This window comes from Carassius carassius, chromosome 17 (assembly GCF_963082965.1).
Source record: "Carassius carassius chromosome 17, fCarCar2.1, whole genome shotgun sequence".
Lineage (NCBI taxonomy): Eukaryota > Metazoa > Chordata > Actinopteri > Cypriniformes > Cyprinidae > Carassius > Carassius carassius.
Window position 1 is genome coordinate 11,209,633 of NC_081771.1, and position 25,928 is coordinate 11,235,560.

At 36.2% G+C, this 25,928-nt stretch overlaps 4 protein-coding genes across 4 annotated transcripts in view; 3 read left to right on the forward strand and 1 right to left on the reverse strand.

The window, feature by feature from the left end:
• The first annotated feature begins 4,534 nt into the window (after positions 1-4,534).
• Positions 4,535-8,418, forward strand: plcxd1 (phosphatidylinositol-specific phospholipase C, X domain containing 1). The gene is made up of 7 exons (XM_059570891.1): positions 4,535-5,143; positions 5,432-5,553; positions 5,902-6,044; positions 6,794-6,922; positions 7,108-7,263; positions 7,429-7,609; positions 7,739-8,418. The coding sequence occupies exons 2-7, from the start codon at positions 5,442-5,444 to the stop codon at positions 7,993-7,995; spliced, it is 978 nt and encodes a 325-aa protein (XP_059426874.1). The 5' UTR covers positions 4,535-5,143; positions 5,432-5,441; the 3' UTR covers positions 7,996-8,418.
• Positions 8,419-9,503: 1,085 nt separating this feature from the next.
• On the forward strand, positions 9,504-12,846 carry si:dkey-66a8.7 (PI-PLC X domain-containing protein 1). Its single transcript, XM_059570893.1, has 6 exons — positions 9,504-9,907; positions 10,408-10,544; positions 10,717-10,845; positions 10,946-11,101; positions 11,910-12,093; positions 12,192-12,846. The coding sequence occupies exons 1-6, from the start codon at positions 9,808-9,810 to the stop codon at positions 12,422-12,424; spliced, it is 939 nt and encodes a 312-aa protein (XP_059426876.1). The 5' UTR covers positions 9,504-9,807; the 3' UTR covers positions 12,425-12,846.
• gtpbp6 (GTP binding protein 6 (putative)) lies at positions 12,752-16,092 on the reverse strand. Its single transcript, XM_059570892.1, has 10 exons — positions 15,458-16,092; positions 15,245-15,382; positions 15,093-15,163; positions 14,736-14,866; positions 14,157-14,227; positions 13,896-14,054; positions 13,607-13,815; positions 13,375-13,523; positions 13,124-13,276; positions 12,752-13,042 (listed from the first exon to the last, which is right to left on the reverse strand). The coding sequence occupies exons 1-10, from the start codon at positions 15,891-15,893 to the stop codon at positions 12,916-12,918; spliced, it is 1,644 nt and encodes a 547-aa protein (XP_059426875.1). The 5' UTR covers positions 15,894-16,092; the 3' UTR covers positions 12,752-12,915.
• Positions 16,093-16,365: 273 nt separating this feature from the next.
• nit2 (nitrilase family, member 2) overlaps positions 16,366-25,928 on the forward strand; it is a 10,596-nt gene continuing 1,033 nt past the window's right edge. Inside the window, exons 1-5 of the mRNA XM_059570181.1 lie at positions 16,366-16,481; positions 16,930-17,048; positions 17,152-17,272; positions 22,847-22,935; positions 25,059-25,152. Coding sequence (XP_059426164.1) covers positions 16,454-16,481; positions 16,930-17,048; positions 17,152-17,272; positions 22,847-22,935; positions 25,059-25,152 — 451 coding nt within the window. The 5' untranslated portion in view covers positions 16,366-16,453. The remainder of the gene's footprint in view (positions 16,482-16,929; positions 17,049-17,151; positions 17,273-22,846; positions 22,936-25,058; positions 25,153-25,928) is intronic.

The following is a 25,928-nucleotide window of genomic DNA, read 5'->3' on the forward strand; positions in this document are numbered from 1 at the left end:
TTCAGAGTGTGAAGAGAAATGTTCATATTTAGAATAAATTTCATGCTGGATGGTTTTTCTTTTTTTCTCAGATCCATTTTTCTGTGACTTCTTGGCACCAGACTCTTTCATTATGTTTGCAAAAGACCATGAAAAATTGCCTGATTTTTAATGTGATGTAGTGAGTATTTTAGCGTACTAAATAAAATAATAAAAGCATGCATATGTCCAAGTCAGCCAAATAACCTGGGCTCAGAGTTATTTACAAATAATAATTAATACACATCTATACATTTAGTCATTTACCAGACCCTTTTATTCAAGGCAACTTAGCAATTATGACAATAGAAGCCATCAAAACCAACAAAAGCAATAATATGCAAGTGCTATGAATTATACAATAAAGTAAAATTTTGGGGTAAGATCTTTTAAGATCTTAAAGTTTTAAGAAATCAATACTGCTATTCATTAAATTGACCAAAAGGGACATTTGTGAGTAAAAACATCTATAATGCTACAAAAGATTTCTGTTTTAAATAAATCCTGTTAATCTTTCTGAAGTTGATCACAATATCCATACAAATATTAAATTGCACAACTGTTTTCAACTTCAATTATAATGTTTTTGAGCACAAGGTCATCATATGATAATTAAGATAAAAATTCAGCCTTGCCATCACATGAATAAATGACAATTAAAAATTTCATTTCATATTTTTTTTTTTTTACAATCTTACTGGTTTTCTTTTTTTACTGTATTTTTGATCAAATATATTCAACCCTGGAGACTTTTTGACCCTAAACTTTTGAACAGTCGTAAATCCACCACTTTAAATTGTGAGGTCATGTTTGTGTAAATCTCTAGAGCAGTAATTAGTGTTCTGTCATTTTCCTTCAGTCTCATTCTTCTCCCAGAGCCCTCTGGCTATTCCAAACGGAAGTGTTCTTCACAGTTTTATTAATCTTCTCCGCTCCAGAAACCACCATTTATGCACTGTGGTGTTTCCTCGGGCTGTACCTTCCTCCTGCTGTCAACTAACACAATGAGAGAACTCGATAATATGAAGAGGTTGTGGAACAATTTAAGAGCTTGATTCTTAGGTCTGTGTGTGTGTGTGTGTGTGTGTGTGTAAAGCCCCACTGCACTCTATTTGTCTTCTAACCGTCTAACTTTCTTCAGTTTTAAATATTAAACTTGAGTAGTGAATCATCCAATATTGCTGTCCATCATTTCCATGTCACTTCATCTGTCATCTGATATTCTTTTCAAGCTTTACCAGTTTATCTTTGGACTCAACTGATTTTCTTTTGGTTGAGCGGTTGCTGTATTAGCTGTTACAGCAGGACTTCAGTGCTGCCTAAGGCTTATTGATCATTTCAGGAAAAAGCTGAGTTTGACTCTAGTGTTAAAAGAGAAATATAAATCATGGAAAGTAAAAGAAACATCCACTTCTGCAGCTTTATGTAAGTACAGGATGACTACAGTCCCCCCACAGGACCTTGGTGGATGTTCTCTTTGATCAAGTATTCCGGAGAGCTGTGAAATAATGTTTAAAATAGTTCTGATCATTATTATGTTGCTTATTTATAAGTTTTGTTTGCAAATGTATATGTCCGTGACTGGTGTGAATGTAAATTACAGTATAATGTTAATTGTCTGCAATTACAGTAATAGTAAGCACTGTAAGTAAAATGTTGGGTATTACCTTATTCTTTTCATAATATTAATGTTTAATTTATTCAGCATCACAACTGCTATTGCCGAGTGCTCTTTTTATAAAACACCATGTAACCTTTCTAGTCATGGTTTAACAGTAGAAAAGAACTAGAATTCTCAACTGCGGCAATAATCAACCTGCCCTTGAACACCTGCATGTGTAATTTGAGAGATCTCTGACTTTCATTGGCTGGTTCAAGCAGTTTGAATAGAGCAGGATCTAAACTGGTAACTAGATCACTATGAACAAGATTGGACACTCCTTGACTAGAGGAACTTGTCCACATGAGGACTGAAAAAAGTAGGCTAATTAAGATCCCTTAATGAAACAAAGTATTAAATATTATTGAAACACATAAATGACTGACCAGCTCTGAAACTTAATGATGAGTTAAGCCTCTTACAACACATTTTTCAATGCACAGTGCTTTGAATTTAAAATCGATTTTTTTCTTAAAAAAAAAAAAAATCTGGAAATATATATTAATAGCCTATTTCTAATCAGCAAGGATGCATTAAATTGATCATAAATGTATCATATTTAACTTTTCATAGATTGATTTGAAATACAATAAAAATAAATGCAGCTTTGGTGATTAAAAGAAGACTTTTTTCAAAACCCCCTTTAAAAAAAAACTAAACAGCTTACAAACCCAAACTTTTGACCCCTTCAGTGTCTACACATATATAGATTTTTGTAAACACATTATCCAGTCCTAAACATTATATTATTACAAAGGAGAGATATGAAGCGCAGTAAGGTTCTAGGATGGGGTGTTTATTTTTCAAAAGCAGCTTGATACTAGAAAATTAACTGATTTTGTATTGTAAACTGAAAAATGTGTTTTATCTATTGTTTTATCCATGCAGGTCTTATTGAATTCTAGTGAAGTAAAACGAAGGTCAGCTAGAGTCACTGCACCATAGTGAACTGGTTGAAGTTTGCTTTGTCAAAGTGAAAACAATAGAACTGCACAGCTCGAATGAATAGGCATAGGTTCCATTACCTCTATTTTTCCCTTTTTTCCCTTTTTTTAAAGATCATGGGTCTGTAACATCAAATTAATCGACATGAAAGTGTTAAAGAGACGTATCCTCTGTGTACTGTAAAGCTGTGGCATTAGAGAAAAGTCTCGTGTCATCGCGAAACACTGTTTCTCTTACAATACTGAGGTCAGCAGTTTAGCATTCTGCTTCGCTCACAGCAGCAGAGAGGAGCTGCAGCACTAAAGAAAACAATAGAGGATAAGCAAGTAACTTGCCCAACCAAATGTATTTGCCCCAACCAATGGCCAACAATGTGTTAACAGTAATTAATTGCCTGGACAAATGTCTCGTCATAAAGTATACTAGCGTCTGCCTAAAAATTAAACCCCTCCTTCGTTCGTCCGCATAACAAAATCATACTATGGGGAAGGTTGTGAATATTAATAAGGTAAGGCTGATGACGCTTCCATTCGACCAGCCAATTCCCCTACTTAATATTCATGAGCCACGATATCCTACACATAGACATGTATAGAAAGGCTAGATGGCTCAAGGCGGAGTCAGCTGTGTCGTCACTTGGCGGCCATCTTAGGTCAGGAGACTGCGCTCGCTGCTGCTCCCTGCTGCTGTGGACGGAAGGTGAGTGACATACGCCAACTAAAATGCTCGTAACTTGCTGAATTCTTGACGGATTTACAAACGGTTTGGTTTATTACAAACCTTATTAACGTGGCTATGATTTTTGCTGATGCCGATGTTTAAATTGTAGCTTTACGTTTTGAGAAACGCTTAACATTGCAGCGTAGCTGTGTGTTTCATGGCTGCCCTCTACTCTAAAGTGATACCACAGTCGACATTTTCAATTATTAACAGGTTTCCTGAGACCAATAACGTTTCTTGACAACCTAATCTTTTGTCTAAATGTCATGTTGATGATGTGGTTGTATTTATTTGCTGGCTAGCAGTGAAGAGGTCGTAAGTGAGTAACCAAGCAATTGTAAATTGGTGGGAGAGGCAGGGTTAGTCTTTCGTTTCAACATAGCTTTGAGTTACACATGATTTCCAAGTGGTTTGGTTTCTTAAAAACATCTTTACATTTGGATTACTTTGTTGGTTTTTTGTTTACAGAACTTCTGATTACGCTTGTGGAAAATGAGAGGAGGAGAGGGAGGGAGCTGTATTGATTATATTGTATTGATGGAAAGAGTTTTGTGTCCAATTGTGTCTTAATGGTTTTTTTTGTTTTTTTTGTATATTTTGTATTTTTTTTTTGTAAGTTTTTTCTAATTGTGTGCCTTTGGACCTAAGTAAAAAAACAAAGACCCATCTCTTTTCTCTTTATTTTACAGAATGGCAACTTGAGACAGATTTATATTATACATAAATTTACACATGTATTTAATAATGTAAATATTAGTAATAAACTAAATTGCACTATTTCATGTTTCATGTACCTTATAAATATTGACATCATTACTGTGTGTGTGTATGGGTATACCTAGTACTTTACCTGTCTAGTCTACTTAATATACTATTTTCTTAATAAACTCCGTGGCTATAATTTTCCACAAGTATGCAGTTAAATAGCCGCATCCCTGAAGTTTATGACACACCAAGCCGTTTGAAAATCGGTTGAAAATTGAGCAAAATATAGTTATTTCAGCACTACATGCACAATAGACTTTAATGTTATAACTGGACGAGCGGTCCTGTCCTAAGATGGCCGCCGTGTGACGTCGTCGGGTCCCATTGGCTCTCAGCGCCGGTAAGCTGTCTAGCCTTTCTATACATGTCTATGCTCCCGATGGCCAGAGCCATAGCGAGTCTCCACGGCTCTGGAGGGGGCTCTGGTTCACTTTCCCTCCAACGTCGAGAAGGGTCTGCCTTTCAGCCAATTATTTCGCCCTACGGGGAGAGCGTCTCGTTACTTCATTAATATTTATGAGTCAAGCCTTCACCGTAGTATGTTTCTAAAACGGTCAGACTGACCGGGTGGAGAATGCGGACAAGTGCACGGTTTCTATCACCATTTATTTTCTATAATTCTTTTTTTAAGGTCCAGTAATACGTTGATTCGTTTGATGAAGGAAATGAAAGGGAAACTCTGAAACAAGTTTAATCTCATCCTTACACGGAGAAGAGAGAGTTTCTTCCAGACTGTTTCGTTTATCAACGCGGGATTTTGTTGTGGATACCAACACCGGTTCAACCTTGTGCCGCCAATGACAAGTTCAACACCGCGTAACATCCATCTCACTTTTACACGACCACCATGGAGCTTTGGGAATCACTGAAGGGGACGGATGTCTCGTTTCTTTTCATCTTCCGAGTCCTTCAGCATCAGTGTCTGTTGAAGCCGGTTTAACCTGTACTCACGTGTCAAGTGTACCGGATTAAAATAGTTGAAAACATCTTTGCAGAAATATTCTTCCTGGACTAAGAAAACAAATTTAAACCCGGGTAAATCCTTATATTTTGTAACTCATTACAGTGTGCATTTCTATTAATTTCATTTGAATGAAATCCTATTTGCATAGATAGACACAAGTCTTTTCCCTGTTAAATAAACCACGATGAATTTCCATACATGGTCTTTCTATAAAGCTGCTTGGCCGAGGAAGGCTTTCTGGTTGCCTTATCCAAAGACTAGTGTCTTTTCTGTTTATACTGGATGCTTATCAAAGTATCAAACTGAACCTGAATGATATACAATGCATCTGTATTCCCTCACCTTTTACATTTTGACAGATAATCCAAGATGACATCAGAGAGTTTCCAACTGTCATTAAGTGAGCTTCCCATGGACAACTGGATGGGTCATCTGCCCAGTGCACTGTGGGATACCCCTCTCTGTTACATGGCCATTCCTGGTATTTAACCTCACATTTTCATTTATACATTCACTAATTGCATGCAAACTGCTTTTTCTTATTTGGCATGTCTTAGTACTGAAAGATACTATTTTATTGGGACTTTGACTTTGACCCACAATTCTTTTTATGGCTTAAATGTAATATTAATCCACAATTTTGAATTGAAAGTGTGAATATTGTTACATTAGGAGGGTGCCACTATTAACTGATTGGAGTGAACACAGTTTCTTCCTCTGTTTTAATTGTATTTTTTTTATTTACAGTCTGCCTATATTATTTTAGACATTTTAGTTCAGTGCCCTTAGTGCTCACGGTCATTGCGTCACTGTCCTAATGGGTTTGTAGGGAGCCATAATGCCATAACCTACTGTCTGGATAAGAATGACCGGTCTCCAGTGGACCTCACTCAACCGGATATGTTGCAAAAGCTGGACAAATACATGAAGCCCATCATAAGGCCATTTGTATACAAGTGGGCAATAGCACAGGTACTGTATGTTGTCGCAAATTGTCGTCACCGACCCATTTTTCGGAAAGGCTTTTTTTTAATTTCAGTTAATTTAATAATAATAATCTCCATTACGTTTTTTCACATATGTTCTTGCATTTTCAATTGGATTACTTGGAGTCATTTTGGACAGTGGTTGCACAATCCACATTTTCAGTTTCAGTTATAGTAAACCATCTGAGTTCATTGAAAGCCTTGTTGTCCTTCATTAAGTGAAACACAAAATCACTAATATCAGAAAATGCATGATTAAATTCTTTATATCCAGAAGTGCTGAGTTTTTCATATTTGAATGGCTAAACATGTACATAAAAGCTGAAATAACTGCAATTAGGCTGGTTATGGTAGCCAATTCTTCATGAGGTTGTAGACCATTTTATGTCAGCATGCATCAGCAGATTCCCTTAGAGCACGAGTCTCTGAAATCTATCAGCATGAGGGGGAATAAATTGCCGTCTGCTGTCCTGAGCAAATCAATCAAACACTCATGGCTTTGCTACAGTGAGAGCTCTGAAAGCACAATTAGATGGGATAGTTATGACAAAAGTAACACTGATGGATGAGCACATTGTCCCAAATCTGTAGGTGAGAAAGAGCATTGTGTTTTTACAGAAATGGTTATTTAACTTTCAGTGGTTTCACTGACGCTGCTGGCCCCCGCTAGCTGTTCAGCACTATCTTTACTGCACCTGCATTGTTAATGATTGTGCTTTACATTATTTACCATAGGAGTGTAGCATTAGGGAGCAGTTGGATTCTGGAGTGCGATACTGTGACCTGAGGATAGCACATAGGCCTAATGACAGCTCAAATGATCTCTACTTCTACCATGGTGTTTATACCACTATAACTGTGGAGGTAAGACAACTGACTAGACAAAATTATGAAAACAATTGATTAAACATTTAAAAGTCTCAGCACAGCATTTGCCATCTTGTCTATTTGTTGTGTAATTTGATACGTGCAGTGGCTCTAATCTATTGAGTTTGATGTTTGAAGAATATAAATAAATTAAATCAAACCAATTTCTTGTCTTATTTCAGATGGTATTAAAAGAGATCAGAGAGTGGTTGGAAGTTCATCCAAAGGAAGTAGTCATACTCTCATTTAGCCACTTCCTGGGCCTTAGTCAAGAGCTTCACACACTGCTTGTCTCAACTATAAAGAGTGTTTTTGATTCCAAACTGTGCCCCAAAATGGTACGCATCAGTTTTTATTATTTACTTTTAGAAATAGAGGATGGGAAGTGGCATCAGTAACAATATATTTCCAATATATTACTATAATAAACAATAATATACATAATAAATAATTCTAATAAATTATGAAAAATCATAAAAACATACTTCTGATTTTTATGACAGGAGTGTGTGACACTACGGAAATTATGGAGCCAGGGTCATCAAGTTATTGTTTCATACGAGCACCATATTGCCAACTGCCACAGAGAATTGTGGTTCCAGATACCTTATTGGTGGGCAAACAAGTGCAAGGCTGAAGCACTGATCGAGGAATTTGAACATAGGAAACAATATGGCCGACCAGGTAATCATTAATATGTCATTAATTTTGTATATTTAATTTTATTACTTATTCTCTTGATGAAACTGTCGTCTTTGGAAAAGTGAAAATGTGAAATTAAACATCAGTTCTCATGTGCATAATTTTCCACAGGCGGCTTCTTTGTGACTGGAATCAATCTTACTGAAGATCTGAAGTACATATGCTCCCATCCCACAGAATCCCTGAAGGATATGGTGATGTCTACATATCCCACATTACTTAGCTGGGTCAAGCAACAGAAGCCTGGCTCTAACAACGGTTCCCTTAACATCATAGCCGGGGATTTTGTGACAGAGAGCCAGTTCATACCAATCGTCATTGCACTGAATGAAAATCTTCTCAAGAGGACCACAATACCAGAGCCTTGAGCCTCTATTAGCTGCATAATGCATTTAATATTTCAAGAGAGAAGTGTTTCTTGTGGTGGTTCTTTTATACTGGTCAATTTTGCACTTTTTGTAAGGGTGCTTACACACTAGAGTTTATGCTGTGTCAGCTCCATTAATTTCACCAGGGATGATGGTGCATTGCAAGGACGTAGAGGAAACACACAAGGGTTTGTAAAACCAGTGCGCCATCATGCAACCTTAAGCACTTAACATACCCTCAAAATGGATGACTTGCACTTTCCTGCCCGCCAAATGCTCCGACAGAGCGGTTTCTAGTGTGCAAGCACCCTGGGGATGATAGATCATTTTGAGTTATTGGTAGAATATTGTAATGCACTGACTTGTATGACTTTAACTTATTGTCTCAAGCTTATTTATGAGTCTCCGATATATACCTCTGATTTTGCTAAATTGTTTATCATTTTTTAAGAACCTGGTTTCAAATGGATGTCACTATCGAAATCTAGGTTAAAACAACTTTATCTACAGTACAACTCCAGACACAAGCACATTACAGGACGCAATAAGCTCCCTGTGAGCATCAGAGTTTGCATTAGAATTGCTAAAGTCTACTCAATGCAAGCCTGTATAAACATAAGATTAACAAACACTCAGGATTGTTCATTCTCTATGATGTACTCCTTTCGGCTTTCTACTGTGTGGAATGGCTATGGAAATTTGATTCCAATAAATACATGACTGCATGGTGCACAATCAAAAGCATGAAAAGACGCTGGAATATTTCAAACAAATACGCTTATACTAACACAAATATCAACAGTTGAATTGCATATCAAATACTCATATTTAATATCTGAAGATTTCCAATAAATAAAACAAACAATATTTAAAGAATTGTGTTCTGAGTTATTAAAAGTGAAGTCTTCTCTGGAACACATACAAAAGCAAGAATTAGCTGACGTGGAAAGCAGCATTTCACTGCGCTTGTTTCATTGATTATGGACCCAGCTGAAAGACTTTAGTCAAAGTTAACCTTTGATAATGGAGTTTTGTGTCGTTTCTACCTCAAAGATGATAAAATGATGGAAGGTCACCAGATTACAAAACCATGGCAACTTGCAAGTTATTAACATGAATATTGTGTTGCCATATATTTGGATTGCCATATAAGGGAATATCTGCCTTTCCAACATATACTCTGGACAAACTTGATTATTTACATAATGGTAAAATAAATAACAGTATGGACAATGTAGCAGTGTGGAGTGTTTACTTTTTTTGCTTTTAACATGATTTTACCTCTAGCTGTCACTTTGATTAGAGAAAGGAAAACAAAATTAACATCAAATGTTTATCTTTTGTGAATGTAGTATTTATCCAAAATATGAAATCTTATATGATGGCGTAAAGACGTACTGCCTAACAGGAATGACCTGTGATCAAGTTAGATCTGTTTTGGGGCGGTTTAACTCAGCGACAGAAATAATAAAAAGAAGGCTGTTCTGAAATCAGCTGTAAAACGTGACTGGATTTCTCACCACACCGGAAACAAGGAAATGCCGAGCTGACACGTAAAGACATTCATGTGCAAGAATGATCGCAACGCTTCTAAAATCCTTTCAATTTCGTTAAACATGGAGTTCACTAACCGTTGAGGTTGTGTTACCTTTCCAAAGAGTTGGGCTTTTATCTGTCTTATCGATGATGTGTTATCTCTGTTGTTTCGCTCAAACGCGGACTGTTTCAGCTGATCAACTCATTTTGTTTTCAAACGCAGTCACTTGGATTCATTAGTAAAGAGCTACTGCTTTTACATGATCCATTGAACTGATGGCTCACATTATAAAGAATGACATTAATCACGAGGACTGGATGTCATGTTTGCCAGAGAAACTGTGGGATGTTCCTTTAACACATCTCTCAATACCAGGTGAGCACCTATGGAAGCTTTCGAATAAAAGTAACTGCGATTAATATATATATATATATATATATTTTATAATAAATTTTAGTTATAAACTCGCTTTTGACTTTACTTTTCAGAATTCAAAATTTAGAACTTACAATTTTGAATTCTTTCGCGGAATTCTGAGTTTACATCTCGCAATTCAGTTTCCCCCCTCTGATTTCTTGTTTACATTTCTAACATTACAACTTTTTATTTCACAATTTTTTTTTCACCCCTCTCGAATGATTGAATTGTATTCATGTATTTAGTTAGTGGCGGAAATGAGCCAACCCTGTGGAACATAAGGAAAATTTCAATTACATTTTTTTTAATGAAAACTAATAAATGTATTTATTAAATGTTATTTATGCAATTTTATAAAATGTTACGATTTATTTGATATATTATTGCATAGAACTTTCTTTTGTACATGAAACTTCCTTATCAATGCAGACAATTAATGAACCCTCATTTGTTTTCAGGTAGCCATGATGCAATGAGCTACTGTCTGGATATTACTTCTCCACTGCTCCGATCTGAGTCAGACACATTTAGGTTACTGGATGGAGTTTTCTGCTGTTTCACACGGCCAGCTATTCGCAGATGGGCTACTACTCAGGCAGGCATATACTTCACTTAATGGTTATTTTGACTGCTTACAAACCTTAATATTTCATAGCAGAATCAGAACAAATGTCTATCCCATAGTGCTCATAGAGTCCTTTTATGTCTTGTTCAAATTCATGCATTTTTACATGAGAAATGTATTTGTATACTATCATTGCAAACAGGAGCAAAACATTGTGGAGCAACTTGCAACAGGCATTCGATACTTTGATCTTCGAATTGCCCACAAACAGTATGATTCTTCCAATGAACTTTACTTCACTCATGTCATTTACACACAGGCAATGGTCATTGTAAGTATATAGATGAGTGTTGAGATTAATTAGCTATTAAAGTTTGTCTTTTTTTTGTGTGTGTGCATTTTGTGCTTTCTAAACCTGATTTGTTTTGTAGGAAACTCTACAGTCTGTTGCTTCATGGCTTGAATCACATCCCAAAGAAATCATCATTCTAGCTTGTAGCCATTTCGAAGGGCTAAATTATAAAATGCATGAGGAATTCATCTATTCGCTGAAGAAAATCTTTGGCTCAAAACTGTGCCCTCGCGACGTGAGAAACCATTTTGAATTTTTAAACATAAATTAATAATTGTTTTATTATAGCATTATGCAAGTTGATACCCCACCTGTCAAAAGTTACCTACTTATTTGTTTTTGAAAGTCACCAAGGCTCCATTTATTTGATCAAAAATGCTGCAATTACAAAACAGAGAACTGTTTTCTACTTTAAAATATTTTAAAATGTAATTTATTCCTGTATTGGTAAAGCTGGATTTTCAGCAGCCATTACTCCAGTCTTCAGTGTCACATGATCCTTAAAAAATCATTTTAATATGCTGATTTGGTGCTGATGTTGGAAACAGTTGTGCTGCTTTATATGTTTGTGAAAACCAAGATTAAAATAGAAAACTTTTATGTAACAAGGACACCTTAAATTGATCAATAGCTAGTAAAGACATTTCTGTTATAAAATATTTTTATTTCAAATAGATGCAGAATCCAGAAAATATTAAGAGGCAAAAAATATTTTCAACAACTATTGACAAAAATAAGAACTATTAATAACTGAGCAGCAAATCAGCATATAAGAAGAATCATGTGACACTGGAATAATGGCTGCTGAAAATTCAGCTTCACCTTTAAAATATATTAAAAGCGATATTTTAAATTGTAATAATATTTCACAATTACTGTTTTTACAGTGTTTGTGTTCAACTAAATGCAGCCTTAGTGAGCATAAAAAAAACATATTTTGACTGGCACCACATAAATAAAAACATCACAAAGTTTCTACTGACATTTTAAACTACAACAGGCTTGAAATCTGTTCCTGTTTTGTATTATACACATTCTTAAAGGTGGCCCTATTGACCTTGCGGAATCTGTGGGCATCAGGCTATCAAGTTGTGCTGTCATATGAAGACCAGTCAGCATCACGCTATAAGGAGTTATGGCCTCCTATCCAATACCTTTGGGCCAATAAGCCTAATGCAGAAGAGCTGATCAACTTTCTTGAATGCCAGAAACGACTTGGTCGGCCTAGTGAGAAAAGCTTTTGTTTGGTTATACCTGACATGAGAAAAAAAAAAAGATGGTTCCTCATACCTCTGGTCTCTGATCAGCATATTTCTATTTCACAGAGGGGTTTTTTGTAGCAGGCCTGAATTTAACGACAGATCGCTGCTTCATCGCATCTCATCCTTGGGTGTCTCTTCAAACTCTGACCTTTGAGAACTGGAACCAAGTGAAGAAATGGCTAGAAGATCAGAAACCAGGAGCTGAACCCACATGTCTCAACATAATAGCAGGCGACTTCATTGGTCCTGTTCCATTTTGTTCGCTTGTTATTGCTCTCAACAAAAAACTGCTTTAAAGAGCTGTTGAAGTAAAATGGGTTTATATGTGAACTCTTTGTTACATGTGAAGGCATTGTTTAAGGAATCATTTGGGTCACAAACTCAAGGCTTACAAACTAAGCATGTTTCTAGTGATCTAAAGTGTATTCAGACTACTGCCTAAACGAGACAATGTGCAATATTCAATCCTTAGTAAGTTTACATGTGCCTTTTAATGTGTAATTCTGCTTGATGAATCAAGCTGCCTTTTCAAAATTTGTATCAAGCTTTGAGAGTTAAAACTAAAAATTTCCTGAGACATGTATTTTCTACCAACATTGTTTATATATTAACACAAATCGACCTCGTTTCTCAATGTCTCACTTTTATTGTATTAAAATACTGGTTTTGAGATATTTGAAATACACTGTTAATAAAGCAAATCAATATTTAAAGATCATTATTGCACTGGGGGTGGGAATTATTTTGGATGATGTAATTTTGGCTGTAAAACAGGGGCCTTCTGTTATTAGGTGACCTGAAACAGTTTCCTATAGCGCCCATATGCAGCTTGGCTAATGATGACCTTGACATTGGCGGTGCAGTCGTCTCCTACATCATCTACTGCCTGAACCGTAGCCTCCTTATACAGCCAACTGTGAAGGGAAAAGGGCACCAAATAAAAAAGTCTGGATAAGATAACAGATTTCCTTAAAAACTCTTTACATAAAACTTACGCTAACTGAGGGCTGTTGAGCTGCACTTTAAGGGTCATTATTTGTTTGCCGGTATACTTAACAACAGCTTCTTCAATCTTTTCTTTTAATACCTCCAGTCCATGCTGTTTCAGAGCTGATATAGGAATAACCTCAGGATCACTCACCTCAAATCTATGGAACATGTATAAAAGGTTTATTTTACTAAAACGTTTGAAAGTACTCGTTACTAAATTAAATTGATACACAAATAAGGAAAAAAGATGTCTCACCCTTCAATGAGGTCAATCTTATTGTGCACCTCTATTATGGATTTCAAGAGTTTTTCTGGAATCTGTAGATTCTTTAGTACATTCAGTACATTGACCTTTTGGTTCACAGTTTCTGGATGACTGATGTCTCTCACATGAATAATAAGGTCCTGCAAAATGAGAGGGTGCTAAAACATTTCTATAACATCACTAAAAATGAAAAGCTTTTTATTGTTGTGTCTTGGGTACATACAGAATGTGTCACATCCTCCAGCGTGGCAGAGAAAGAGTCAATAAGCTGGTGAGGGAGCTGGGATAAGAAGCCAATGGTGTCAACGTAAAGTACAGTCATGTGACTTGGCAGCTGTCCTGCATGTACTGTAACATCCAGGGTGGCAAAGAGCTGATCTTTAGGCTGGAGACCAGCATCTCCAGTCAGTGCTTTAATCAGGGTTGTTTTACCTTTAGAAACAAAGACTGTTAAAGTGTTTCTTACAATCGCATACAATAGTTTAACAGGTTAATATTTATCCAAACTTCACCACAGTTAGTGTAGCCCATGACAGAGATGATGGGGAAGTCTCTGTGTTTGCGTTGGGAGCGCAGAAGGTGCCTCTTCCTCCTAAGTCGCTCCAGGGCTGATCGGATCTTTAGCTCTCGCTCCTTCAACAATCGCTGCTGCATTTCAAACAGGGTTTCACCTGTAAATATATTTGAACTCCAGTTAAACAAAATAAACCTTGGTCTTAAAAACGACCCTAGATTAAATGTTTTAAGTTCGACAAGCCCTTTTAAGTCCTTACCTGAGCCCATTATGTACCTTGAGCCGCCACCTTGCTGGTCTAAGTTAGCGACTTCATTTCTCAGCCGTGATCTTATGTGTTCAAAGAACAAAAATATGTTGGTAAATCTGTGTTAACCCTAAATGGTGTTTATTTATTATTGAGATAAAGCAATATCATACTAATACGAATAACATAGAACAAAATAAAGCTCACCAGGGACATCAACTTTTATTGTGTGGGAAAGTACACTACCATTCAAACATTACCATTTTTTTTAAGAAATAAAAATTTTCATTTGGTAAGGAATGCATTAAATTGATCAAAAGTACCAATGAGGTCATTTAGAATGTTGAATACTGGGGTAGTGGCTGCTGAAAAATCAGCTTTATTCCATAACATGATTTACATTTTAAAATGTATTAAAATATAAAACTATATTTAAAATATTTATTGACTATATTTATGACCAAATGCATGCAGTCATGGAGAGCTTTAGAATCTTCTTTAAAAATAGTTTTGAACTGGAGTGTTTGCTAGGAAATAATTGTTGATTTCATCAGGAAACAATGTAGATTAGGAAAATAGTAAATAATTTACCTGAGCAAGGGAATCTCTGCCAAAGAGATTTGCAGTTTGGCCTCTTTTGTTCTGGCATTACAGCGGAAAATATGCAGAACAAGTGAGTATCTATCAAGAACCTTTACTCCCCAGGCTTCCTGCAATTCTTTCTGAAACACAAGTGTAACATTGTAAAAAATTACTAACACTTTAATTACGACTGTATTCAAAGAAGAACATCCTATGATTATATTTAACTACAGTGAATCTAGTACTACTTTTAAGAAATGATATAGATTCTTCATGAATCATGATTTTAATGGTCTTTTGTGCACACATTTTAAAACCCTTTGAAGTGAATTGATGGAATCGCAGTATAATGGTCTGAATACTCACTTCTGAGGAAGGTGAAAGTCGTTCCACATTTACAAAAACAGCTGTGACCTCAGGAGTAGCTCTGATCTTCTCTTAGAAATATTAAAGAACAGAGAAAACATGTCAATCTGTGCCTAAAATACCTATCTTTTCGAAACTAGTAATCTACATACCTGTAAGAGCCTGGAAGTTTCCCTTGCCAAAAATTCTTTTCTTCTCTGGTGTCTTGGTGGAGAGGATGATCTTATCAACAACACTCCAGTTGTACAAAGTGTTCACCAGACCCACCGCTTCCTCCATCTGAAGTGCAGCTATCAAAGGAAAAAACTTTGTATTATGTAAAATTTCACATTTATCCAATTATTAAAATCAATGTATACTTTTACCTGTGGTCAGATATTGCTTTCTGCTGCCCCATTTCACATCAGGGTGCACAATAAAGACCCTGTGTTCTTCTTCACCGATACCTGTGGGGATCTGCTGCTGGAACAGCTCCTCTATTTCTGCCTCTTCAATTTCATCTTCCTCTTCTACTAGACTGTTGTTATCTGTGTTGTCATTTTTGCTCTTACACATGCAAGCAGTCCAAGACAAAGTCCTTGCTGGCAGAACTGGAACTGCAACCCCAGCTCTTAATTTTTGTCTTGGACATTGCAACATGGTAACAACTAATTTTGAGGTACACTGAAAAAATCTGATTGGTTTACATGGAGCAAAAGTCATGTACCTTCTACCAATGACATGTTCAACGCATAATTTTCTCCATGCATATCTGCACAAAAACACATGGTTGGTGAGGACACTCATTTTGTTTAAATTCATTTGCTCAGGTTTTGGTTACAGCAATTTAACCAACGTACAAAAACCATGCGTCCAACAACCAACGTTTTCGTTAGTCGAAACGTTTAGCGCACCCTAGAGAGAAATCAACAAGAAAAAATAGATTTTACTGTACAAGTTAACTCAGTATATCAGCATGTTTTGATACGTCTTCCTCTCTTGTGTTTAACGCGGGTGTAAGTTCAACTGCGCCACTGGTAGGATAGGTGCGGTATAAGTTTTTGTATACACGTATATTTGAACTACATGTATTGTATTATATCTGAAGCAAATTGAGAAGTATGTGTTTTGTAATGTTTTGTAACATGGTTAAACATATTCTGTTCCACAGAGAGAGAGAGAGAGAGAGAGAGAGAGAGAGAGAGAGAGAGAGAGAGAGAGAGAGAGAGAGAGAGAGAGAGAGAGAGAAGAAAAGACTTCCAACCGAGGACTTTTATTTTGAATGTATTTTAGTGGGCGGAGATTGTCATGACATTGCTATTTCTGTACTGCGTGTGTTGTTCCAACCATAGACTGTATAAAAGGTTCCAAGAAGTATATCAATGTCTGGTATCTTAAAGGCAATGTCGAGTGAGTATATTTTTATATTCAGAGTGGTACAACGTTTAGATCCTGTTATTTGATATAGTTTAGTTGGTGATTATATAAACGTAGCATATTAACACGCTTTATTTCACTTTGCATCGAGCATTCCGCACTGTAAAGTTGTGGATTAATTAAATGCGAAATGTTTGAACCTAAAAACAGATATAATTTTTGTTAATGTTTTGACTGCATATGTGTTTCATACATATCATGTTTTGACTGTTCATTTAACTTAAATCACCCAAAACTACAATGAAACAAAAATATGTTTTTGTTTTGACTGCACTTCCTTTGACCGAAGCAGAAAAGTGTAGAGAATATCAAAACAAAAACCTGCAAAGGAGGCTGCTGGTTAAAAGTTGAAAGAGTTGTGAATCATTGATCCTGCAGCTGCTGCAGCTAATAAACAAACAATTGATCTTCTGCCCCCTAGAGTTTCGTCTGGCTGTGGTTCAGTTACATGTTTCAAAGATCAAGGCGGACAACTTGGAAAGGGCACAAAAACTAGTGAAGGAGGCTGCAGGACAAGGTGCAAAAGTTGTAGTCTTACCTGTGAGTATTACATTCTATATCTTAGGTTATGAATACTATATTAATATTGGTTTATAAAAAAATATGGCATTTAATAATCCATTATGTATATGTTTGTTTGAAGGAGTGCTTCAACTCCCCTTATGGAACCGGGTTCTTTGCTGAGTATGCTGAGAAGATCCCAGGAGAGTCCACAAAGGTGTTGTCAGAGGCAGCCAAGGATTGTGGGGTCTATTTAGTGGGCGGTGAGACCCTCAGACACAAACCAGCACATTAGTGTGTTTGATATAGAAGCAGATTAGTCTCAAATATAATTCACGCAAAAAACACGATTCACACATGCATAGACAATTTCACATGCATGAAACCTAATTCACGTACACAAAAAAAAATTCATGTGCGTGAAAAAAAAATATATTCACAAAAAGCAATTCACAAGCGCAAAATAAAATTATATATTTATAAAATACATTTCACAAATGCAAAAAACTATTTGTAGATATACAACTGTGCACAAAAACCTTTTAATGTTTAAAATGTACGAGTGTCTGAATGTACGAATCGTCATTTACTACGAATCCACTCGGATTTGTGTGTGTGTGTGTTTTGAGACTTTCCTGGCAGAGCTCTCTTCCCACGTGGGTCTGTCGTACTCTTTAGCCAATCAGATGCGAGCTTACCATTCAACCAATCATATCATAAGCCACTGAGTGCATTCAAGGAGCACGATTCTGCGCACCTTTAGCGCAATATGGATTAATTAGAACGGAAATTAAGCCTTTACATCAGTAATCCAGCATGGCGAATGAATAACGAGAAGCACGGGTAAGAGTTTAGTTTATTTCATAAAAGTCTGAGTTTACACATTTTATCGTTTACACATTCAATCAAGACAGTTTTTCTAGTTAGAAAACTAGTTAGAAAAAAATACAGTTGTAACAGGACAGTTACAGTAATTATAAATTAAACTGCAATCAGGATAGTAAAAAGAAAGACCTGTAAAGACAAAAGTAACATTTTGAGAGTTGTGAAATTATAATTCTAAATAATCTTGTTTTATAAATTGATGTCTGTTAGGTCAGTGTGTACTTTCTTACAGTAATACATTTTAAAACATGTAGCCTAGTCATTGTTAACCACTACGTTGAAGCAATGTAGTTCGATCAAGATAAACAACATCACATATTTAGAAACATTGTTTAATTTGTAACTATACTGTATATGTTGTAGTGGTTCTCAACCTTTTTTTCCACTGGGCCGCACTATGGTCCAAGTCCAAGTGCAAGCGGATTGCACAGGTTCGAGTAGCAATGGGCTTCTTCACACTGCCTCTACATGTGCAATTGTGCTTTTGAAGCCTACTGACCACGCGCACGCGCACCGTACGCGTTCGTCCTCTCAGAGCCTCCGCACACACTCTCCCATGACGATGATTACGTCACGCCTACCAAGCGGTCCATAACGGACTCCCCACGGACGCGGAAAGTTTAACATATGGCTTAAGATGCAGTCTGTAAGATGCGCACGGGAGCATGACTTGACGCGACATTGCAGAAAATGTGTGTTCACAAATGTAGCCTATGTTGATCCAAATATGGAAAGCACATTCGAATTTAATAATATAAGGTTCTCTCCAGAGATGTTTTGCCACATTTCTTCAATTAAGGATGATTGCTATGTAATATATGGTGTTCCCATTTGCCTGAACTTCAAGTAAAATGCGGGGCAAACCGAAAATCCAGCACTCTCCTTCACTACTGATACTGCGACTATTATTTTTTCTACGTGTTCATTCGCTGGCATTTTTCACATTTCTTTTTTTTCTCCCTTAAAACCAAATTTGTCCTAATTAATGGCTGTTGATTGAATTCTGCCAAAGTGGGCGCTTGTATGTGTTCGTTAAATGAGTAATGTTATGTGAGTAGGTCTGATCATGTCTGAAAATAATATATGAAACAAAATAATTTAACATAAAAAAACATTAGGCTATAGCTTATATTTCTTAAGTAAATGTTTAAATTAATGTAAAAAATAATAATAATTGTAAAACTGAAAAAAAAAGTTAATTGTGTTCAGCATGGTGGGACCAAGCGGCAACATTCTAATCTGAAAAATGAAGCCTACCCGGAAGTGCGAAAAACTGCAATACATCGAAAATCCGCCAGGGGAAGGTCCCAAAAGGGAGCAAATGTCCATAGCCCCCATGTTAAAATGTCCGTTTTCACAGCATAAATTCATGTTTTTACAAGTTGGTCCCATGGACTTTTATTGTATTTTTCGATAGCTTCCGAGTGCCTGACAACTGTGAGGGGGGTGATTTTTTTTTTTTCTAACTCGTTAGTTTAGATCGTATTTAGATATAAAATATATGACAATAAGGGTGTGGTTAACTTTGAGTGACAGCTTGATTGACCGCTGACAAGGCAGCGCCACGGAGAATGACAACAAGAAGCGCCATTTTTTAATACAGTTGACATATAATACTACTGTTTCTGTATCATGAAATGTAGTTTTAAGAGGTTTTCAGGCGAGAATGTAGTTGTTTAAAGATCAAACCTGTGGTTTATTTAAAGATTTATGAAAATTTTATCCAGTTGATCCAGCGATGACCGGGCGCTCGGCGTTCATGTACCCCGCCTGAAGCAGTCTTTCCTCGGCTAGACCTTCTAAAGTTTGCCGCCAATGCCGCGGACTCTGGCGTCTCTGTAGTGGTTAAACATGAGATATAATTCATCTTGTGTATATCTAATGGGCGATTTTTGGTCTCGTAAATCTATAATTTTTTCCCTGGGCAATCGTTTTGGCTGAGGGGAAGTTTCATAACTTTATAAGCTATTTAACTTTACCGATGTATGGTTAGACTAGAGCGCTGACTTTGTATGTTTAACTGAATTGTTTGCTTTATTTGTATAGCTTCTTATACCTTTTACTTATACTTTTATAATGGCTAATATTAATAAAACTGAAATTTAACAAAAAGAGACTGGGTTGAGTTTTGTCATTTTAAATTTTAATACAACGAAGATGATCTGTAATGTTGTTTACTGCAAAATCTGTTGTTTAGTACAAATGCACATATTGCCTGGACCATAAAATGTTTAATATTTTTATATTTTTTTACAGTCTATGGGTGGGACACAAAAGTCGCTCAGCCTGCAGCGAGAGAGAGATTTCCTCAAGATTTTTTATTTGCTCATTTTCTTTCTCTATTCTCTTCGTCTCTGTTGCCTCCAAATCCTCACTCTCTCTTGGCTCCTCTCCTCCTGACTAACAACTTTAAGATGTCCGACTTGACAGTTTCTCTGATTTCAGCCAATTAAGCATATTTATAATATATATTATGGAATCAATGAAACGAGTTGGCACACATATTAGCCTGCAGTACATAAAAGAAGAACAGGGCGTTGAAGACAGCATCTTCATTCTTCAATCTTCATTCGCCATGCTGGATTATTGATGTAAAGGCTTAATTTCCGTTCTAATTAATCCATATTGCGCTAAAGGTGCGCAGAATCGTGCTTCTTGAATGCACTCAGTGGCTTATGATATGATTGGTTGAATGGTAAGCTCGCATCTGATTGGCTAAAGAGTACGACAGACCCACTGTGGGAAGAGAGCTCTGCCAGGAAAGTCTCAAAAACACACACACACAAATCCGATTGGATTCGTAGTAAATGAAGATTCGTACATTCAGAAACTCGTACATTTTAAACATTCAAAGGTTTTTGTGCACAGTTGTATATCTACAAATAGTTTTTTGCATTTGTGAAATGTATTTATAAATATATAATTTTATTTTGCGCTTGTGAATTGCTTTTTGTGAATATATTTTTTTTTCACGCACGTGAATTTTTTTTGTGTGTACGTGAATTAGGTTTCATGCATGTGAAATTGTCTATGCATGTGTGAATCGTGTTTTTTGCGTGAATTATATTTGAGACTAATCTGCTTCCATAGTTTGATGCCATTCATTTCCATGTCCCTCATAGCTGCCAACTCTCAAGCGTTCAGCGTGAGACTCACGCAATTGACCCAATTCTCACGCTCTCAGGCCACACCCCCATATTCTCACGCAGACTCGTGCAGCAGTGAGGAAAAAAACTGCGCCGCATGATCTCGCAAAGCAACTCGCAGAGAGACCAGACAGACAGTTTAGTTAGTTTTTTGTGACAATTGTGAGGGAAATACACAATTTATTCCCATAAACTGTGTAGTCAGCCGTTCTCCCTCCCATCTGAACCGTGTGAATTGTGAACGCTGGCAGGTCAGTGAGTTACAGGGCGCTTCTTGTCTCCGTCCAGTTTAGGCTAGTAACTAATAGGCCTATGCGGTTATATACTGTAGTCTATATAGAATTAAGTTAGCATTAGCAAAGTTGTTTGTTGCAGCAGCACTGAGTAGTTATTTTACATAACTTTATCATAAAAAACAGTATCTGGACATGCCTAGTAACGTTAGGGCTGTCAAAAAAAATTTTTTTTTTTTTTTTTTTTTCGAATATTCGTCAAATTTTAAATAAAAATCCACATTTTTAGTTGTGCGTTAAGGAGGCTGCTTTAAGGCCCTGCCCGGGTATACTTCACATTCCAAGCTTTCCAAAGGCGGATGAGCTCGACACGCAGTACCACTTCTGTCTCATCATTCACCTCGAGCATGCACTGTTGTACGTCTCATAAATTGCCTGCACGCGGGCAGGGTGTGCAGCTGTCCGCGAGCCCTCTTGATGATGAAAATGACATATTGCAGCGTGGATGCGGACGGCCCAAGTATATTTTGGCCTTTATCAGCGCAGCTCGAGATGCGATGACAATGTAAGTTTCATTGCATTATAATTTTCTTTTTAGCCTTTCCAGTTAAAGACACTAGATGCAGTTCTGCAGCGAAGTTCTTTCAAAATATTGTGGAAAAAAAGAACACGATGTGGAGAAGACGTTGTTTACATCAACCTAAATCAAGCTGTTCACATAGAACGCATTTCTCACACTCGCGTCTCTCACAAGAGAGACGGATATTTAGAAAGCCATGTAAAATTAACTTTTTAAAAACTTATCTCGAGAATTTATGGTGGGTTTTCCCCATCCTACTGCATCTCATGTTTTTAAATGTAAAATGGACTATGTGATTGGCTTTCCGCGCTCTGTATTAAACTATGCATGTATACATGATGCTGTTTTGTTTCTAGTTGTTTAAGCAACTTAATTATAATTGGTTTATAATTTTTTTTTATATATTATTCACTTAATAGTCATGTATTCTAATGCATTTATTAAACGTGCATTCGTAATATTTTGCTCGATGCGCCCTCTTGTGGCATCAGGATAGAAGCAATAAGCTTCTCTTCACCCTAACTGAAATTATGCATTTTAAATTCGAATATAATTAGAATTTTGATAATATACAATTAAAAAATTCGAATTTAGTTTTTCAGCCATTTTGACAGCCCTAATGTAGTAAATGTTAATTATTGTTTTCTAAGAACAGAATGTCAAGTCAACGACATCCCATATTAAAATGATTTTATTTATATCAATCACAACTCATCAATCATGTCCAGATATTTGATATTTGGTGGTGTCAGTATGGATAAATTATAATTTTCTGTTATAGGATGTTATCTAAAGTGTCAGGGACAGGCAAGAAAAGAACGCTTGTATCAGCCGTCCACACTTCTGCTAATGCAAGGATTTTGTGTTTGTATTTTTTTCCAAACCAAGCCACGCCCCTCCATAAGCCCCTCCCCTATAAAAAGCCACGGCCCCAGAATCTCACTCTAAGCTAAACTCAAAAGTTGGCAGCCCTCACATGTGTCTTTGTTGTAGGTTCCATTCCTGAGGAGGATGGAGGAAAGCTCTATAACAGCTGCTTAGTTTTTGGACCTGATGGTAAGCTGCTTGTCAAACACAGGAAAGTAAGTAACGGTAAAGACATTTTTTGTTACATAAGATTTCTACTTCAAATAAGTGCTGTCCTTTTGAACTTTCAGTTTATCAATTCAATTCAATTCAATTCAAGTTTATTTGTATAGCGCTTTTTACAATACAAATCGTTACAAAGCAACTTTACAGAAAATTATGTTTCTACAATATTTAGTAGTAGCTAGTAGTTTGTGCACGTTTGACAGGATTTTAGAAAAATAAAAATAATAATAATAATACAAGACGTAGTCAGCTAGATGATGAACTATCAATATTATTAATTAATAGTAATTATATGATGCAGTCACACATGTAGCAATAATTGTTAGTTCTGTTTGTTGATTCAAGGTTAGCGTCATCTGGGGTCCTCTGAGGGTCAGCATCATCTCTTCTCAGGTGTTCTGGATCCAGACTGGAGCTTGTGCAACTCCTAGTTACCACGGGATATTAATCCCGTGGCAAAACATAGAAACAAAATAGAGACATCATTAGCATAGCTGCTGAAACTGAAGTAAAATTAGTTTAACCCAAGCTAAAGAATAAAAATGCAGATGCAACTACACTCACAATTTAAGAGATACATTATTCGAATGCTTGGCGAAAGAGATGCGTTTTTAATCTAGATTTAAACAGAGAGAGTGTGTCTGAACCCCGAACATTATCAGGAAGGCTATTCCAGAGTTTGGGAGCCAAATGTGAAAAAGCTCTACCTCCTTTAGTGGACTTTGCTATCCTAGGAACTACCAAAAGTCCAGCGTTTTGTGACCTTAGGGTGCGTGATGGGTTGTAGCGTGGTAGAAAGCTAGTTAGGTACGCAGGAGCTAAACCATTTAGGGCCTTATAGGTAAGTAATGATAATTTGTAACTGATACGGAACTTAATAGGTAGCCAGTGCAGAGACTGTAAAATTGGGGTAATATGATCATATTTTCTTGACCTGGTAAGGACTCTAGCTGCTGAATTTTGGACTACCTGTAGCTTGTTTATTGACGAAGCAGGACAACCACCTAGAAGTGCATTACAATAGTCCAGTCTAGAGGTCATGAATGCATGAACTAGCTTTTCTGCATCAGAAACAGATAACATGTTTCGTAGCTTGGCAATGTTTCTAAGATGGAAGAATGCGGTTTTTGTAACATTGGAAATATGATTTTCAAAAGACAAATTGCTGTCTAATATAACACCCAGATTTCTGACTGTAGAGGAAGTAACAGTACATCCGTCTAGTTGCAGATTGTAATCTACAAGATTCTGTGTGGTGTTTTTTGGTCCAATAATTAATATCTCTGTCTTATCCGAATTTAATTGGAGAAAATTATTTGTCATCCAATCTTTTACATTTTTAACACACTCTGTTAGCTTAGATAATTGGGAAGTTTCATCTGGTCTCGTTGAGATATATAGCTGAGTATCATCAGCATAACAGTGGAAGCTAATTCCGTATTTTCTAATAATATTACCAAGGGGCAACATGTATATTGAAAATAGAAGGGGACCTAGGACGGATCCTTGTGGCACTCCATATTTTACTGATGATAAATGAGATGACACCCCATTTAAGTAAACAAAATGGTAGCGATCGGACAGGTAGGATCTAAACCATCTTAGAGCCTAAGATGGAAATATCAGGAAATATTAAAAACATGTTTAATCACCGTTTCAGAAAATATTAAGAAGCGGAACAGATATCAACAATGATGATTATATTAAATGTTTATTGAGCTCCACATCAGCATATTAGAATGATTTCTGAAGGTTCATGTGAGACTGAAGACTGGAATAATGGCTGCTGAAAATTCAGCTTTACCAATACAGAAATAAATGACATTTTCATGATATTTAGTATTTAATATTTCCTATTAATGTTTTCACTTTTTTTTTTTTATCAAATAAATAAATGCAGTCTTGATCAGCTTAAGAGTCTTCTTTAATAACATTTTTTAATTCTTACTGACCCCTACACTTTGGAACAGTTGTGTGTAGATATGTATAATGTGTATAATATATTTCAGGATGTATAAACCAAGCATTTGAGTAAACCGTTTGGCTTATTTAGAAAAAAAAATGAATCAAACTTTTATGCATTTGTACTCTTTTTATCTTCATTTCCTTTCAGATTCATCTTTTTGATATTGATGTACCAGGGAAAATACGGTTTCAGGAGTCTGAAACACTAAGTCCAGGAAACAGTTTATCCGTGTTTGAAACCCGTGAGTGTGTATTATAGAAATCTTGTCCATGTATTTAAGGAATGTACAGTATGCATTTCAATAAATTAGAATGGCGTGGAAAAGTTAATTTCAGTAATTAAACTAAAATTGTGAAATTTGTTTATTAAATAAATTCAACACACACAGACTGAAGTAGTTTAAGTCTTTGGTTCCTTTAATTGTGATGATTTTGGCTCACATTTAAGAAAAACCCACCAATTCAATGTCAACAAAATAGAATGCTTCATAAAAAACATTTTTAGTGAATTGTTTTCATGAATGTTTATGGCTTACCCTCCTTGTGAAGGGTGTCAATGATTGTCTTTTGGACAACTGTCAGATCAGCAGTCTTCCCCATAATTGTGTAGCCTGGTGAACCAAACCGAGAGACCATTCTGAAGGCTCAGGAAACCTTTGCAGGTGTTTTGAGTTGATTAACATGTCACCATATTCTAATTTGTTGAGATTGGTGGGTTTTTGTTAAATATTTCATTGTCAAAATTATCACAATTAAAAGAACCAAAGACTTAAACTACTTCAGTCTGTGTGCACTGAATTTATTTAATACACGAGTTTCACAATTTGAGTTGAATTACTGAAATAAATGAACTTTTCCACGACATTCTAATTTCTTGGTATGCACCTCTATATTATTGCTTATTGGCAAATATTAGAGGTGTTTTTTTAAACATTTAGTAACAATCTGTAAAAACATATAAAGACAATATGTAATATTATCGACCACAACAGGTGCATAACAATTGCCTCATCAGAAT

What these genes read in the sequence shown, in the direction of transcription:
- si:dkey-66a8.7 (XM_059570893.1), top strand. Translation starts at nt 9,808, where the DNA reads ATGGCTCACATTATAAAGAATGACATTAATCACGAGGACTGGATGTCA. An exon ending in ACACACAGGCAATGGTCATT is followed by an intron (nt 10,846 to 10,945) that starts GTAAGTATATAG and finishes TTTGTTTTGTAG; the next exon opens with GAAACTCTACAGTCTGTTGC. An exon ending in GAAACGACTTGGTCGGCCTA is followed by an intron (nt 12,094 to 12,191) that starts GTGAGAAAAGCT and finishes TCTATTTCACAG; the next exon opens with AGGGGTTTTTTGTAGCAGGC.
- plcxd1 (XM_059570891.1), top strand. Translation starts at nt 5,442, where the DNA reads ATGACATCAGAGAGTTTCCAACTGTCATTAAGTGAGCTTCCCATGGAC. An exon ending in ATACCACTATAACTGTGGAG is followed by an intron (nt 6,923 to 7,107) that starts GTAAGACAACTG and finishes GTCTTATTTCAG; the next exon opens with ATGGTATTAAAAGAGATCAG. An exon ending in CCAAACTGTGCCCCAAAATG is followed by an intron (nt 7,264 to 7,428) that starts GTACGCATCAGT and finishes TTTTTATGACAG; the next exon opens with GAGTGTGTGACACTACGGAA.
- gtpbp6 (XM_059570892.1), bottom strand. Translation starts at nt 15,893, where the DNA reads ATGAATTTAAACAAAATGAGTGTCCTCACCAACCATGTGTTTTTGTGC. An exon ending in AAAGCAATATCTGACCACAG is followed by an intron (nt 15,383 to 15,457) that starts GTAAAAGTATAC and finishes TTCCTTTGATAG; the next exon opens with CTGCACTTCAGATGGAGGAA. An exon ending in AAACTTCCAGGCTCTTACAG is followed by an intron (nt 15,164 to 15,244) that starts GTATGTAGATTA and finishes AATATTTCTAAG; the next exon opens with AGAAGATCAGAGCTACTCCT.